The 15,242-nt window shown below is 40.6% G+C and overlaps 2 protein-coding genes across 2 annotated transcripts in view; one reads left to right on the forward strand and one right to left on the reverse strand.

Annotated features, from left to right (window-relative positions):
- The window catches only part of eif2b3 (eukaryotic translation initiation factor 2B, subunit 3 gamma), a 30,828-nt gene extending 23,022 nt beyond the window's left edge, over window positions 1-7,806 (reverse strand). Inside the window, exons 1-3 of the mRNA XM_069718366.1 lie at window positions 7,493-7,806; window positions 6,624-6,786; window positions 3,685-3,842 (exon numbers count right to left, since the gene is read on the reverse strand). Coding sequence (XP_069574467.1) covers window positions 3,685-3,842; window positions 6,624-6,771 — 306 coding nt within the window. The 5' untranslated portion in view covers window positions 6,772-6,786; window positions 7,493-7,806. The remainder of the gene's footprint in view (window positions 1-3,684; window positions 3,843-6,623; window positions 6,787-7,492) is intronic.
- tnn (tenascin N) overlaps window positions 1-15,242 on the forward strand; it is a 169,000-nt gene that overhangs the window by 33,281 nt on the left and 120,477 nt on the right. The gene's annotated exons all lie outside the window — the stretch shown is intronic.

Consider the following 15,242-nt stretch of genomic DNA (forward strand, 5'->3'; position numbering starts at 1 on the left):
AATAGTTCATAGCGAATTTCGAATAGTAGTTTTGCTATAGTTTATCTCTGCAATGGTTATTTATAGACATGACTTTGCACTCTGCTCTCATTGAGGGAGGGTCTCGAGTTTTGGCACACAACATATGTCATGTGGTTGTTCCAAAAGTTTGAAAAATAACCTGAGGTCTTCGCCCATTAGGATGCAACGACTGCAAACAATCCCCAATGGAGCGTCGCCAGACCCATATATTCACACAAGGAGTTTTGGTCTGGTCAATCCAGGCTAGCCCAAACCTTGTCCTGTCTTAACATAAGGCTCTTTAAAGCTTTAACTATTGTAGGTCACAGAAAAGACGTGAAACAAGGCAGATGCAACCGGTTGGCAGAGTAAGAGCTTTAAGAGGGAAAGAAATAAAAAAAACACACACAAAGTCTCTTTCAGGGATGTTTGCCGTGTCCCTTTCATAAAAAGCCTCAGCTTCATCTCTCATTGCTTTCTTTCTTCACCTTTTGTCTTGAGTCTTACAAGCTGACTAACACAAGGTGAACCTTTGAATCAGCAACTCAATGTATGTATAGTTTTTTTTTTTTTTTTTTTAGCTCACATACATTCATTCTCCCAGGTGATTAAACCTGAATGATAATGGAAACGTCAAAAGAGGCTTCAAGCATACAAAGCAAAAAGTGCATGTTAAAGTACTCCTTTCACGAGTTTGGCTTACTGCGAAAGACCAAAGCATTAATCAGCATATCCTTCCACTTTTGTGTAACTTCAATGTTTGAAGAGTGAACAAAATAAAATATGCTGCTCGTAATCTCTCTTTTCACTAATCAAGAGAAATGACCTACTCTGCTCACCCACAGTGTACACTGATTCCTGTAAGTATTTTGTTTGATAGGTTACACCAAATCCCCTCATGGGAGGGTGTTTGCGTAAAGAGTGTGTGTGTGTGTGTGTGCGTCAATACTGTGCTCATGCATCAGTTTGACAGCTTGAGTGATCTCTGTGCTGGGATTTGGCAGACCATGGTTACGGTTCTTCACTCATCACCGTGCAGTGTGTGAGTGTGTGTAACTCAATGCCTCTAATCTAACAGGCTGCTCAAAGGATTAGGAACTTAATGATTCTCAATGGGAGCATGCTGGAGCTAGTTCTTTTTAAGTGTCTGAATATGTGCATGTGTGGTTATAACAAGCATCTATTAGAAAAATCTTGCGCAAAGAGACAAAATCTTTGTATTTGTTCCAGGACTGCATTTGCATTATTATTGCCAAAAACTAAAGAATGACCCGCAACACGCTTAAACACACTATCTGTTGTTTCGGTTAAATCAGACAGTGATCTTAATCAGCATTGTTTAGCTTGCCAGTTATGTTTCTTGTAGAAATACTGTACATCCTAAATGTGTTTTCGAGCCTGGAAATACCCCAGCGTACATACTGACATATACATATGAATCATATCAAGTTAATTACAAAAATGCATCCAAAAGATGATCACCTTTTAAGATTTGGCAAATTTGAATAATTGTATTTTCTGCATAGCATCGTTGTCTTTTTTGCTTCCTCAATATGGTGAAACACATTTCATATATTACATTTTTTTAAAAAGGCAAATTAATTCACAATTGTAGGAGATACAATTTGTTATTCTTAACATCTGAATTCTGAACTTTCCAACCTCCCATTGACAGTCAAACAATAAACAAGAGCAATTGCTTTTGAAATACGTCAACAGTTCTAAGCTACACAAAACCTCATCCAAACATGTCTTCATGGTCACAGGAGGCCAGTCATAACCATGGCATATACAGAGGGACACCATAAACTCCAACATATCCAAACACAAATGCTGCACAGATGTGCATGACTACTACATGAGAATCAATGGTGCACTGGGTAAACTGGCAGCACAGGCAGGTTGAGTCTTAACCATGACCTCATCTGTTTAGAGTGAATCGGATGAAGGGAAGGATGGAGGGATCAGCAGGCAGGATACAGAGGGGGTCTCGAAATTGGAGTTGGGGGGTCATGGATACCAAGACAGCATGTGTTGTGCGTGCGTGTGTGTGTGAAAGTTTGTGTGTATATTAAAAAGGTGAAAGGAGGCACTTTGACAGCCTTGGCCACCCGGAGGAGGGAAAGACGCGGATCAGTGGTCACCCAGCAGTACAAACACCCACGTAAACTTCCCCCTGCAATCTTTGTCATTTCCCTACTCTGCCTCCAACCTTATTATTGCAAATTTTTCAGTATAACCATTACACACCAGAAAACAGCACCTGACAAATAATGGCCTACAGAGCTGTGACAACTGGTATTAGTGGGTTGTTTGGCTCTCCCCTTTCACCACATAATAAAATAATATTCAAATCAACTGTTCAAATACTGCAGATTTCATTTCAGACAACCTGACCATGTTATCTTGCTCACATTAAGTCGGAAAAAATCAACAACTTGACGAGTAACACCGGAAAACTCGAATGTTTAAAAAAAAAAAAAAAAAATCATCGTCTTTTCATTGACTCAGTCAATATTTTGTTGGTGCCTCTATTTCCCAAATGTACCCAAGAGCTTAGCGAACTGTGGCTTCATTTATAAAACATTGCATGGGATCCATACTGAAAGTGTACAGGCGCACAGAAGCAGAAAACGGCATGGGCAAAAAAATATTCCGATTTATAAAACCGTGCACACGCACACCTGCACGAAATGTTCCCTTTATAAATCACAATCCACGTGGAAATGTGCACACGTAGATCAGCCTCACCCCCCCCCCCTTCAACACGCCTACATTCATCCTTAAATGGTCGATGCAAATCAGATTATAAAGAGTCATGCATATGAAATTTGCCGTGTGGATCAGTGGTTCTTTGGTAAATCATGTAAACAACGGAGAGGAAAACCCAGAAATTGAGTTTTTCCGACACAGAACTGGAGGTGTTTGATGGTCACAGCTTTGGGGTCAAAAACAAAAGAAAAATGCAGCGAGCGGTAACGTGTTGCTGGTGCAGTGACAGAAGTTCCACCGCGATGTCTCCACGACGACGCGCTGTGCGCCTGAAAGCGCGGTGGAAACACTTTTACACACAACAACTGGATTAAACTGTGTTCACAATATGAGGGGGGAAAAAAAAAAGAGTAAAACTGATACTCTGTTCTGCAGTTCTTCAACCTGATGCTGTTTGATGTTATCTTGGATTTTTACAAAGGATAATCAGTAGTTTGCAATGTAAATGCGGTGAAAAGGAACGTGTTGGGAGTGACAGCGCGTCTGATATAATGAGCGGAATTAAATGTGAGCTATAGATTTGCTTCCATCATTTACATTTCAAAGTTGCTTATGTAATAATTATAGGTCACGAGCAAAAATGACCCTGCTGGTAATAACAATTACCAGAATAATAAAGTGCACCCATGTCCAAATAAGATGTGATAGAAAGTAAAATTAAAATGTGTGAGAGGCTTTGTTACACGTATCAAGTTGTCTCTCACATTTCATTTCTACAATCTGGCTTCAATTCACCACCTCAACATCTGTGTCATAAATTTTTCCCCCGTCTCCAAAACGCACGTACGGATGGTTTGTTTACTGGCGTGCACTATTTACCGTCAAGTTAGCGTGACGTACGCCTTTTTCAGGCCCTGTTTTGTGCGTACGCAGCGGTTATAAATGAGGCCCGTGGATGTAGAACACACCCACCTTGATCTTCTGCTGGATGTGTCTGAGAGCATCGGCGGTGCCCATGTCTCCGTCTTCCTGGATCCAAACCACATCCAGTTTCATCTTCACGTCCAGCTTCATTTTAAAGTCTGTGGTCATCATCTTCTGGACCTCTTTGGTGGTGATCACTATCACCTCTGAAAACACAGACAACAAAATAAGTATATCCTCGATGAAACTAAGTTTCGGGACTCGTCACGAGAGATGTTTATTTGGCTATAATCCATCGTGAATTTCTAGTAAAATTACTAGACCACTTTATACATCTCAAACATTGCAGAGTCCGTCTGGTTTAATCACCCTTGTCTGCATTAAATGGTTTCTACCGGGCATTTGTTCACTCTAGCTGTGTCAGCCTAGTAAAATATAATTGCACTGCTTTGGCTAGCAGGCTACACACAGTAAACTACTGGCCACACAGGATGATTATGTATAGAAAGCAACTTTTATTTAGACGAAGTGAGGTTCGGTCCAGTTTACTGGCACGAACAGCATTCTGCAAATAAACCCCTTCATACGCTCAGTGCTTCTGGACCCGCTGCAAGCTGTAGCACACGTCAGAAATCTGGACTGTAAATCTAGACAGGAAATGCACACTTGACAATGGCTGATAATGTGCTGACAAGCTGGCAAAAGTACATCTATAAAACGGTATTAATAGATTTTATGCATTGAAATGAGCATCCCAGTGGTGCTAGTGACAATTTCCAAATGTACTTGCCTGATTTTTTTAGGTACCAAACAGCAAAACAATCACTGACCTTGACAACAGTAAAACATTACAATTGGTTTTGTTATTAAAATGTAACAGCTAAAAAAAAGTGTAACTATTTATTTTTTTCATTTCATTTCAATTAATTTTAGATTGTAAAAATGTTCGTCCAAATTTGATAGTTTGTCCTTCAGTTTAACAACTGCTTGTGTTTCACACTCGGAAATGTGACTTCACTGGAACATCACAACAGATAATATAGTGCACGTCAGCTTGGCAACTGTAGCATCATGAGTCTGGGGGGGCAGAGCTTCTAAATAGAAGCACCTAGGGGAGGGGTGCATTTGTTTGGCTGTTGAGTTCAAACAACAGTTCTTCTGCAGACTCACTGACTGATTCCACCTTTAAAAGGTTCTTTTCACACATTTTGTTCCAAATATTCCAGGTGGGCCACATAAACTTACTGTGTTTTTGCTTCAATACATTTCAAGCGGAAGCCAGGAATGTCTTTGCACCCCTGAAACACTTCACAGATCCCGTACAGTACACAGGTAGTTTCACTTACGGCTAACTAGACCACTGACCAGGTTGAAGGTAGGCACAGATAAGATTTGAGGAAGGATATTTACAACCAAAGCAAGGGGAGAGTGAGGGTCTGTGTCTCGTAAGTACTTACACTCACTATTTTAGCATATATGTTTCCAGGTGATGCATTCAAATGCTACAGTCATTTCCGGTAAGTGAAAGGCAGCAATTTGAAACCACCCTTCTCTGTCAAAATTTACACTACTACTATAAGGTAGGTGTACTTATGGAAGTTCATAATTTGGGACGCAACAAGGGAGATATCAAGTCAAGCCTGCAGTGTACATGCTCAGACAGTCCTGAGAAAAAGTCTGATCAGGTCACATCAATGAATTCACCTGTATACATTTATGAATATAGTTTACTGTAGGTTTAAGTGTGGAGTATTTGAGGCTGTTTTCATTTGGCTATTTCAATCCAGACATCTGGCCTGGCCCATATCAGATCAAAAGTGTCCGGCTTGAGGCAGAGAGTTTTTCCACTTTGCATCAACATGCATCCTGGGTTACCACCTAAGATCAGATCTCACTTCCCCCGGTGTTTATACAAATGAACACGTAGGCTACGTCATGAAAACATACAAGTAAATAAGCCCAAGAACGAGAACCTGAGCATCAGAACCTCACTGTTTCGGGTCAGATAAATTCATCGTTCCAGCTCGTCTCCGCTGCTGTGGATCAAAGGGGGAAGCGGATCTCAGCTGTGGGTCTGACGTGTGTCGGCAATTACAGGAGATAAACTACACGACAAACAGATGCATGAGAAGAGGAGTTTAGGCTACAGGTGGGCTAATTAATGTGCTGTCTGTTACAAATATAGGGCTATGACGTATTTCACGTTTGTGAATGTCTGAACACTGGAGTTTGTAAATCTAATTCACAGCCTGAAACGTCCGGCTCGTTAGATGAATATTAATTCATGAATTATTGATCCGCAGCGCGTCTCCGCTCCGTCTCTCCCACTGCTATGGATAATGTGTGTTGGAAATAACACGGTATTAACTAAAAGAAAAAAATACATACTCAGAGGAGGCTTTGGTGAGACTAGCGCCATGTGTTTTAATTCACTAATCAGCTGCTTCGTAACGTCTGTTTGCAGTAAGTTTCTCCTGCTGTCAGTCGGCCACAGTTCAGCCACTCAGCAGAATCACACAGGAGAGTAAATAAAAATAAATAAGAGCAGGCAGAGATCAGATCAGGTGAACGACTGGATGGAGAAAAAAAAAAAATAACGAACTTTTAACATGACGGTAACACACCGGAGCACCGGGTCAGATGCCAGCACAGGAACGTGGAGCTGCATTTAGTTTTAATGATATTCATAGTACGTCAGCTGTGTAGGCGGTCTTACAATGCGTCCTCAGGCCGCATTGCGTTTCCACCGCTGAACGCATGTGGCCGCATGCGTGCCGGGCCACTCCCGAATGTGGCCTGAACTGATCAGAGCATAATGCTTCCTGAGTGTGTTTCCACCTGTACTTTTGGCGGCCACTTGCGGTCCGATCACGGCCGGGTCGCATATGTCCCGATTAATATATTTAAACGGAAACGGGGTCTTGAGTGGAGCGGTAATTGCGGCAGGTGAAGCAGGAGTAGTTGAAGAGATAGATAAAGTGTCTCACCTTCAAAGCCCACCCTCTCCAGCAGATTAAGGGGATACCACATAAGGGGCTTGTTGCCAACGGGCAGCATTGGTTTGGGGGTGTTGTATGTGAGATCAGTCATACGAGAACCCCCACCAGCCGCCATCAGCACCGCCTGGAGCTCCATGATGTGTGCTGGGCACTGAGGCAAACAAGGAAAGGTAGACACAAATTAATTGAGTGTTTTGATAATGAATCAATTAATCATTTGAGTCCTGTCCAAACAAAAATGACAAAACATTTGCTTGTTCTAAAATATACAGATATACTGTTTTTTTTAATGTCGATATCTCACTTTCAGATTTGGGAAGAGAAGCATTTGAACTATTTTCTGACATTTTATAGAGGAAATTACTTGAAAAAAAAAAAAATCTGCAATCAAAAAAAAAAAAAAGAATGAAAATGATTCCCAGTTGCAGGCGCCTATCTTGCAGAGGTAAACATTTGAAACAACAGCTGGTAATAAAAAATGAATGATCACCATTGTCAACGACAGCTTGAGAACAATCAGTGATAATCTCAAATGACTAAACGTGTGTGCATTTAACTCTTCTGTGCTGAACCAAGAAACTGAATGAACAGAATGAAGTATTTCATTAAACTGACTTGAGTGAATAAACTTTGCGTCCTGTTTTAATGTTGATAGCCGTCCCCCCCCCCCAATCTCTTCTTCTCCTCTCTTTAATCGAGCACAAGTGTTTTCCGTCATGTGAACATTATGTATAATAAATACCAGATACGTGAGTGGCACACGATCTGAAGTCTCTTTATTTGTGTGTCCGTGGTCTCAATGCAGCGTGGACATGTGCGACAGCCGAAACGTTTTACAAAAATGAATCTTTACATACCTGTCAGAGTGTCCTTGATCCCTGCTGGTCGGCTGGCTGGAAATGACAGCAGCGGTAGACGCATGTAAGTTAGTTGCTGTCACTGTTGTTAGCACTTGGCTAACAATTAGTGCGGGGCAACGCGCGATGCCGCCGTTTTAAAGACAGCTCACCACCAGCCGGACACGTTTTTTGAAAAACCAAACAGTCAATCGGATGAGCGGCAGTGGCAGAAATTATATTGCTCGCTGAAATACTCGAGAGCGATCGCGTAAAGGGAGCTAACAGTTAGCATTGCATGATGGGTGCTTTCCGTGAAATGCGTCCGTGTGGGAAACTATTTCCTCTGTACTATGGTTCCTCCTGACAGCAGAGGAGTGGAGAGGAGTTTTTTTTTTTATTTTATTTTATTTTTTTTTTTTTGCAGGCTTACATTGATTATTTACATATCATCATAAAAATCTTTAAAATTCCTGTATTGTTCTACCAATTGATAAGAGTGGGAGCAAACATACAAAGTACAATTTTTTTTTATAAAATGTTTCAGTTGTAAGGAGGATGAAAGGATTTGTAAATATTATTTTGTTGCCATAGACACCATATTTTTAATAGTCACTGATAGGAAGTTATAGTCTAACTTACTTACAGAGACACGAGAATAAAAGAGGACAAAATATAAAAACTGAATTTAACAGAACAGATTTAAAAAAAAATTAAATCCTTACTATTCTGACTTTTTTTGTCATTACTGCTGACAAAATTTGACTGATAATGCATTAAAGGAATTTCTCATGAATTAAATCTGGGCGACCATGATTATGGTTATGATGAATATGAAACAAAAAAAACAAAACATAAATTCTTTCTTTTCAGAGGGAATTACTCGGGTTCACACACACCAGAAGTGGTGTGAGCAGATTAGCAGCCAGAAGCCACCCAGCTACTCTTCAAGACTTCAAGCTTGAAAACTCCCAATTCAGAGAGCTGAGACGTAACAGCAAATTGAGCTTGGGGAATGTGGCTTTGGTTTTGTTTGCTCTGGCCAGGAGATGAGCTTGACTGCTCGTTACTGCTTGCTTGAAACCAGGCAAGCAAGAGAAGGGAGGGAAGAAGGAGAGAGAGAAAAAAAGACAAAGAGACAAACAAGCTTGAGTGTCTATTGTTGCTGGAATGCCATAATACTGAAACTATGAAGAAGACAATTTCTGAAGAAAATGAGTGATGAAAAAGTTGATGCTGTGCTGCATTGCTTGATGGCTGGCTGGGAGCTAAACTGCACTGCAGGCTTAACTTTGTATGAAGAAGCAGCTGAAAGATGATGAAGCATTTTAATTGCAGGAAAAAAGGCAGAATATAGTCTAAGCAGTGAAAGGTGTTGAAATGAGAATTATAGTTTAAGGAACTAAATTGCCATAAGTGTGCGGAAAAAGAGTTCCTTCAATGGTCTTGGTTGGAATATGGCCAAACACCAGTTAAGGTCTAAGCCCAATAAGCACCGCAAAATTGTCAAGTACTAGAAGGAGTTGAGGGTCTCCCACTAAGCTCTTGTTACTATGAGGGGCTTGAAAATCCAGACTATTTCAGAGATCCTGTAAGATCCAGTTAACGGTTTGGAACTAGAGTATTCTCAAACCTGTAGTTCGGTTCATTTGGAGGGAAAGAATGATGCACTGTAGCATTTCATTTTTGGTCTGATTACACATTTTATAAAAGAACTGGATACTAAGTTCAAAGATGGTGCCCAAGTAATTTGGATGTAATGTCCGATGTAAGTTGTTCACTTTGCTCAGACCCCAAATAATGTTCTCCCTGTCTATATTCCCTTTTTCTTTTTTTTTTCTTTTTCTTAAAGTGATATCTTTATGTTACTGCACACAGAAACAAGGGACTCTCATGGCTAATGTGACATCCTTAAAGGTGTAGCCACCAGTTGGTTTTTTTTCAGCTTTGTGTCTGAGAAATAATGTTTTGCATGTCATTTAAAATACTGCAATACCCATGACAGTTGGGTGCTGTTGCTATGGAGAAGGAGCTGGTTACAGCCGGGAATTGTAAGGGAAGATAATTCCAAATGAGTTTTGGCCATTGTTATGCGAAGAGCTGATGCTGTTACACTGTAAGAGTTCAGTCATACATTGAATGGACACATGCTCAGATTGACTCCTTTTAGAGGTGAATAGGCGCAATAGAGGGATAAAATCAGTTCCATCGGCAGAGAAATGCATCCACTCCTCTGTCCTGTTTTTCATTTCATTTCTCTGCAGGCCATACATTGCTGTGTATGCAACACCAGAGCAAGAATAATGGTTATAAAACCAAAATCAAACACTCAGTGGTGCTATTTACCTCATCAAGATCCACCGGCTGGACTACAAAGTCTGATGGCATGACATTACTTTACATGTACTTTAAGGAGTACACAGAAACTTGTTCACTAATTTTAAACTTGAATATCGATATGCTTGTAAGTGAATGCACTCACTATAGATTAGAGCATTTCAAACAGACCATTGCGCTCCATATGGTCATGCTACAAAAGGCCCCTCACATTTTTCTGTTTATCCTCTTCACCCGCCCAGTTTACAAGGTGTTGTCAGTACGCAGGTGGCATCTCTCTCGCTTCATAAAAAAGGGGGATCTGGCAAAAAAGCGAAGCTGCAATAAAAGTCAAACCAAACCACTGACACTCACAGAGATTACTGCTTGGCTGGTTAACCACAGGGAGCTGATGTGTGCGAGACACTGCACATAACTTTAAGTGGAAAACTGGGCTGGTGTCATTGAAAGCTCACTTGACAAGATGCAAATGTGTCTGTGAATTCCACAAAAGGCAAAAAAGGATGGTGGTGTCCTTTTTTTCCCCTTCCTTATATGAAATAGTTTTCACCAAGACAAACAGTCTGAGGGTAAAGCCAGATGTCTTTGTGTCAAGGGAGGCTGCAGGTTGCATCAGAATACAAGAACTTGGAGTCATGATAGTTTCTTTAAGGGCTCAGGTAAAGAAAAAAAAAAGTAGCTGGTTTAAATTCAATGTTTACATTTTTAAGGTTTATTTCAAGTTACATGTCAACATTGCCAGCGAAGACATTGATGCATTCCATGGTCATTTCCATATTACTGTACATGTATGTATGTATTATTGTAAAAATGTGATTAAACATGTAGATTATGTATGGCTTGGCACCTCTCATCAGGGAGTTTGTCAACATAAGTATATGTATCACATCTTCTTTGTTGCATACCATCTGTTCTTTTGACTAACAATACTGTTCTCTTTTCTTTTCATAACTGTTATATATTTCTATATTCTGATTTTAGGGTAACTTTGTAACATCTGTACAGGTACTACAAAATAAAAGTATCCTTGTTCCCAATTGCAGCATTTAAAATTTTTTTTTTTTATCAATGTGCACTGTCCCTGAGACCAAGTCATCACATGCTGACATAGGTATATGTTGTTATCCACGGAAAGACAATGGTATTGCATAATCGTTTTGTTCTTATAACAAGCTCCTTTTTGTAAGAGGGAGATAGTGACAGTGTTTGTGTGAAAAACAGGAACTGACTGTTCTCAAAGCTTTTCCTCCTTTTTCTTTGGGAAAATGGGAGAGCAGAAAAAGAGCTGAGAAAGAGGTGAAAAGAAATCACAAGTAACCGAAAATCCACTGATTGCCATGTATTTTGCATATCGTCAAAGCCAGGCTAATTTGTCAAATGAAGACATCCGTCTGAGCAATGAGAGGAGGAAAAATGAATGAAGACAGAAAAAAGACTGCTACAATTCAGAGACAGAACCAGATGGAGACAGGCATGCGAACAGGCGCAGAGACAGTTGTACAGGTCTAATCACAGAGTGACTTGAAATGGAGCCCTAAGATTTCCTCTGATTTCCTCTCCCTCCTTGGCCCTGCTGCTGCATCTTGTAAATCATTCTCAATTCACTGAAACAAGCCAGTTGGATTAGCTTGGTTTAGATCATAAACATTTGCAGCACAGACCACCCAGGGAGAGAGCAGAGCCGAGGCGAGAGTGCGTGTTTAAGTGTGCATGCATGGGTGTGTATGTGTGTGAAGCCTCCCTCTGAGTTTAGAGGTGGGCACTGCAGAAGACACAAGCTCAAATGCGGCCTCACACGCGCACACACGCACGCACGCACGCACACACACACACACACACACACACACACACACACACACACACACACACACACTTATACTGTGGTTTGTGTTTGTGCCACTTCCAGGGCCAGTGCGCTCTGGGGCCCTCGTCGCTGCCGTGGAAACCAAAACCGGCCTGTTCGCCCAGTCAGTGTCAGAGAAGAACACACACTCACAGTTCACAGATAAAGATGTCTCATTGCATTGCTGCAGTGTTGCAGGTACTGTTTCAGAGGGGGAAAAAAAAACAACATTGTGGAGATGTGATTGGTAAATGTATTTTTGTTTTTAACTATGGTAAACTGACTTTGATTTGTGAAACTAAAATGTTAAATTATCCTGTTGGTATGTTAAGTTTCACAAGATACAGGTCACTGTCTTTTGGAGTAAAACCCAAAATCAAAATTGTTCACCATCACTCTCAAAACCAGCTGCAAAACATTCCATGTCAAATTACTATGATATAAAGCATGTTTTCCAGGGACTTTCACAAATAAATGCATTTTTCTCCTAAAAGTTCGAGTCTGCGTCACCAGACCTTGAAATTCATTCTCTTTCATTCGAACACAGTTGGAGTAATTCTTCTCTTGTTTCTCTTCTAATGCAGGAGGGATCTGAGAGCCAAGCTGGTGTCAGAACCAGGAAATATCTGGGTTGGGTTTTTGAAGAGCCAGAGTGGGAAAAGCTGGGCAACTCCCTGCTGCAGGGCGCTGGGACTTTGCTCTGTAAGCTGCCTGTCTGTCTAACTAAGGGTCTGTCCAACCCTTTTAACTGCATAGGTTGTCCACTGAAATGTCCCTTTGTTGATCTGCCTTAGTGGACATTCTTGTCTCACTGCTGTTTAATTCTGTTACATGACTATCTATTGTATTGGCTTGAATATATGACAATTCACTTTTTTAGAAAACTACATCTGAAATGGTTAAATGAGTACCAGCTCTTGAAACTGAGAGCAGCGGGGTCAACATTGTATTTTTATTTGATTTATTTTTTTTAATTCCAAGTGATCATATTTTCCAAAAAAGGCAGCTGCAGAAGGGAGGATTGTCTAATATTCAAGCTTGTATGAGCCTCTCACCAGTGTGTCTCTCATAAAGATGCAGGTGACTCGTGCTACCTTCACAAATGTATGAAGATGTAGCAGAGAAAGATAAATATAGACGCGTATACAGTAGAAAAGTGCATAAAGTATGGAAGAAAACAAGAGGGAGGAAGTCAAGCATGGACAACAGGAAAGACAGGAGAGCGCTTGACCACAGTTTCAACTGCAGCTAGCTGTCTATATCCGCGTGTGTGTGTCTGTCCTTGGCCACAATCTGTCTGATGGACTGTCTGGGAGGTCTCTCACGTACACAGGGCCAACATGTGGACCCAGACTTTTTGGGGGTTTAGGGCCTTACTTTGTGTTAGCAAGACCCTCATGACGTTCTTTACGAAGAAAAATCTTCCTGCATTTAGGAAGCAATGCACTTCTTTTCTTTATTTCAAATTAAATTGGCAGTATACTTGGTATTGGAACATCATATTTGATATATATATATGAATACATATTTTTGACTGTTATATGCAGTATAATAATAAAAAAATGCAACAAGCTGAGGAATCATTTTAACATAAATGAAAATGTCACAACCCTAACTCCTCTCCTGCATATCTGTGACTCCTAAAAATCCTTAAAAGTACAAAAATGGAGATGCTTCGGAAAATGACTTCTTACTTCTTTTGGAATGTTTAATGGGTAAGCAATGACTCACTCTTTTTACATATAAACCTGTCCCATTTTACAGACAACACACCCAAAATATTTGGTCATGTTTCATCTCTCTCTATCTGGTGGCCTACATGTGGAGTTAAACTTTCCTTCCCTTTCAGCAAAATTGTGCGCATACACGTATACACACACAGACACTGATACACACGCATGCACGTACACACACAGACACACACACAGACACACACACACACACACACACACACACAGAAAAATCTTCTTTTCAAACGAAATAAATGTTTATAGCATTCCAAACATTTTGTGTGTGAGGCAGTATGTGTGGTCCTGTCTGCACCAAGCATGAGGTTTGATGTTAAGGTGTTTGTCTGCTGGTGTGTGAGCATGTCAGTGATGTCTGCGGTGTGTGTGTGTGTGTGTGTGTGTGTGTGTGTGTGTGTGTGTGTGTGTGTGTGTGTGTGTGTGTGTGTGTGTGTGTGTGTGTGTGTGTGTGTGTGTGTGTGTGTGTGTGTGTGAGAGAGAGAGAGAGAGAGAGAGAGAGAGAGAGAGAGAGAGAGAGAGAGAGAGAGAGAGAGAGAGGAACAATCATAAGTAAGTGTTTGTAAGCAAAACATTAAGAATTAAAGAACAAAAAAAGAAAAATCACGTCTGGGGTAATTTACCAAGTCCAGTAAATTCTGTAATTTACTGAATTACCACTAAACCTCGCCGTTAATACTGCCTGATTATTGGCAACATTACAAACACTACATGGTAAAGACTGGTATTTTGGTACACACAGTACTGAAGGTATCAAGTTGCACAATGACTATCATCAGCCATTTACACAAGAGATGTAAACAAGGACGGGAATCTGGTTGGTTGATGTTTTGTATCAATTAATCTCTGTATGTTTTGGTGTGTAGGGAAAATCATAATTGGACTATAACAGGTTAAATGTTTGCAGTAGGTTTTATGCACATTTTTCTCCTCCTTTAGTATTTTGTTAAATATCTACCATGTGCTCAAAGTAGCTGTAACTCAACAGCAATCTTTTGACTTTTTTAGGTAATGGGAGAACAAAGATGGCATGCCACATTTCTAGAGGACATGCTGAAGGTCACTGACTGGCTGGCCAATAAAAGCACCCAACATGCACGTTTTGGCATCATATTAGCACATAGGAGGGTAATGAGATTTAGACATTATATTGAAGGAAGGCCATGGCCCCAATGGCGCCACTGATAGACAGCTACACCCACTCACAGTTGATCATATATATACACAGACAGTTGCCAGCATTAATTTGACAGTGATACTTATTGAGACCTAATGGATTCTTTTGACCTTACCAAATAAGAACTTTGCTCAGATGAAACTGTTGATGTTCAGAACTGAATATTTGAAAGTGTAAAAGTACGTCATGTTTAGTGTGCAAAACTTACAGTAGTAATCATTAATGAATTTGTGGAACAGCACCTTGGCTCAGAGGTCAGCACAGTTACCTCACATCAAAACGGTTCTCGACTGGAGTCTGTCGGTCTTCTGAAATTCGTCTGATCCTCCGTATCGCTGCTGACTTCCTCCACCTTCTTGTCCTCAGACTGTGGGAGAAAAATGAAGTGAACTATGACTCAGCAGAGACTGAAGGCGTGAGTGTGTGTTTGTCTGTTTACATGTCTAAGCTTATAGGCTAACAACATGTCCAAGGTGAACCCCCAGTGATGGGTGATGGTGCACTCCTCAATAATTATCATCCAAAAAGCTAAATAGCATGTTACATACAGCATGTATAAACAGCACTAACCATGTAGTTCCCCCCCCCCCTTTTTGATCATAAAACAGACTCATTCTGTAAAACAGTAGTAACCAAGTAGTAAACAAATAGCAAACCATTCCTCTCCAG

This window comes from Brachyistius frenatus, unplaced genomic scaffold (genome assembly GCF_029030835.1).
Source record: "Brachyistius frenatus isolate BFR_SWC_R1_liver_20210118 unplaced genomic scaffold, ASM2903083v1 Contig_190, whole genome shotgun sequence".
Classification (NCBI taxonomy): Eukaryota; Metazoa; Chordata; class Actinopteri; family Embiotocidae; genus Brachyistius; species Brachyistius frenatus.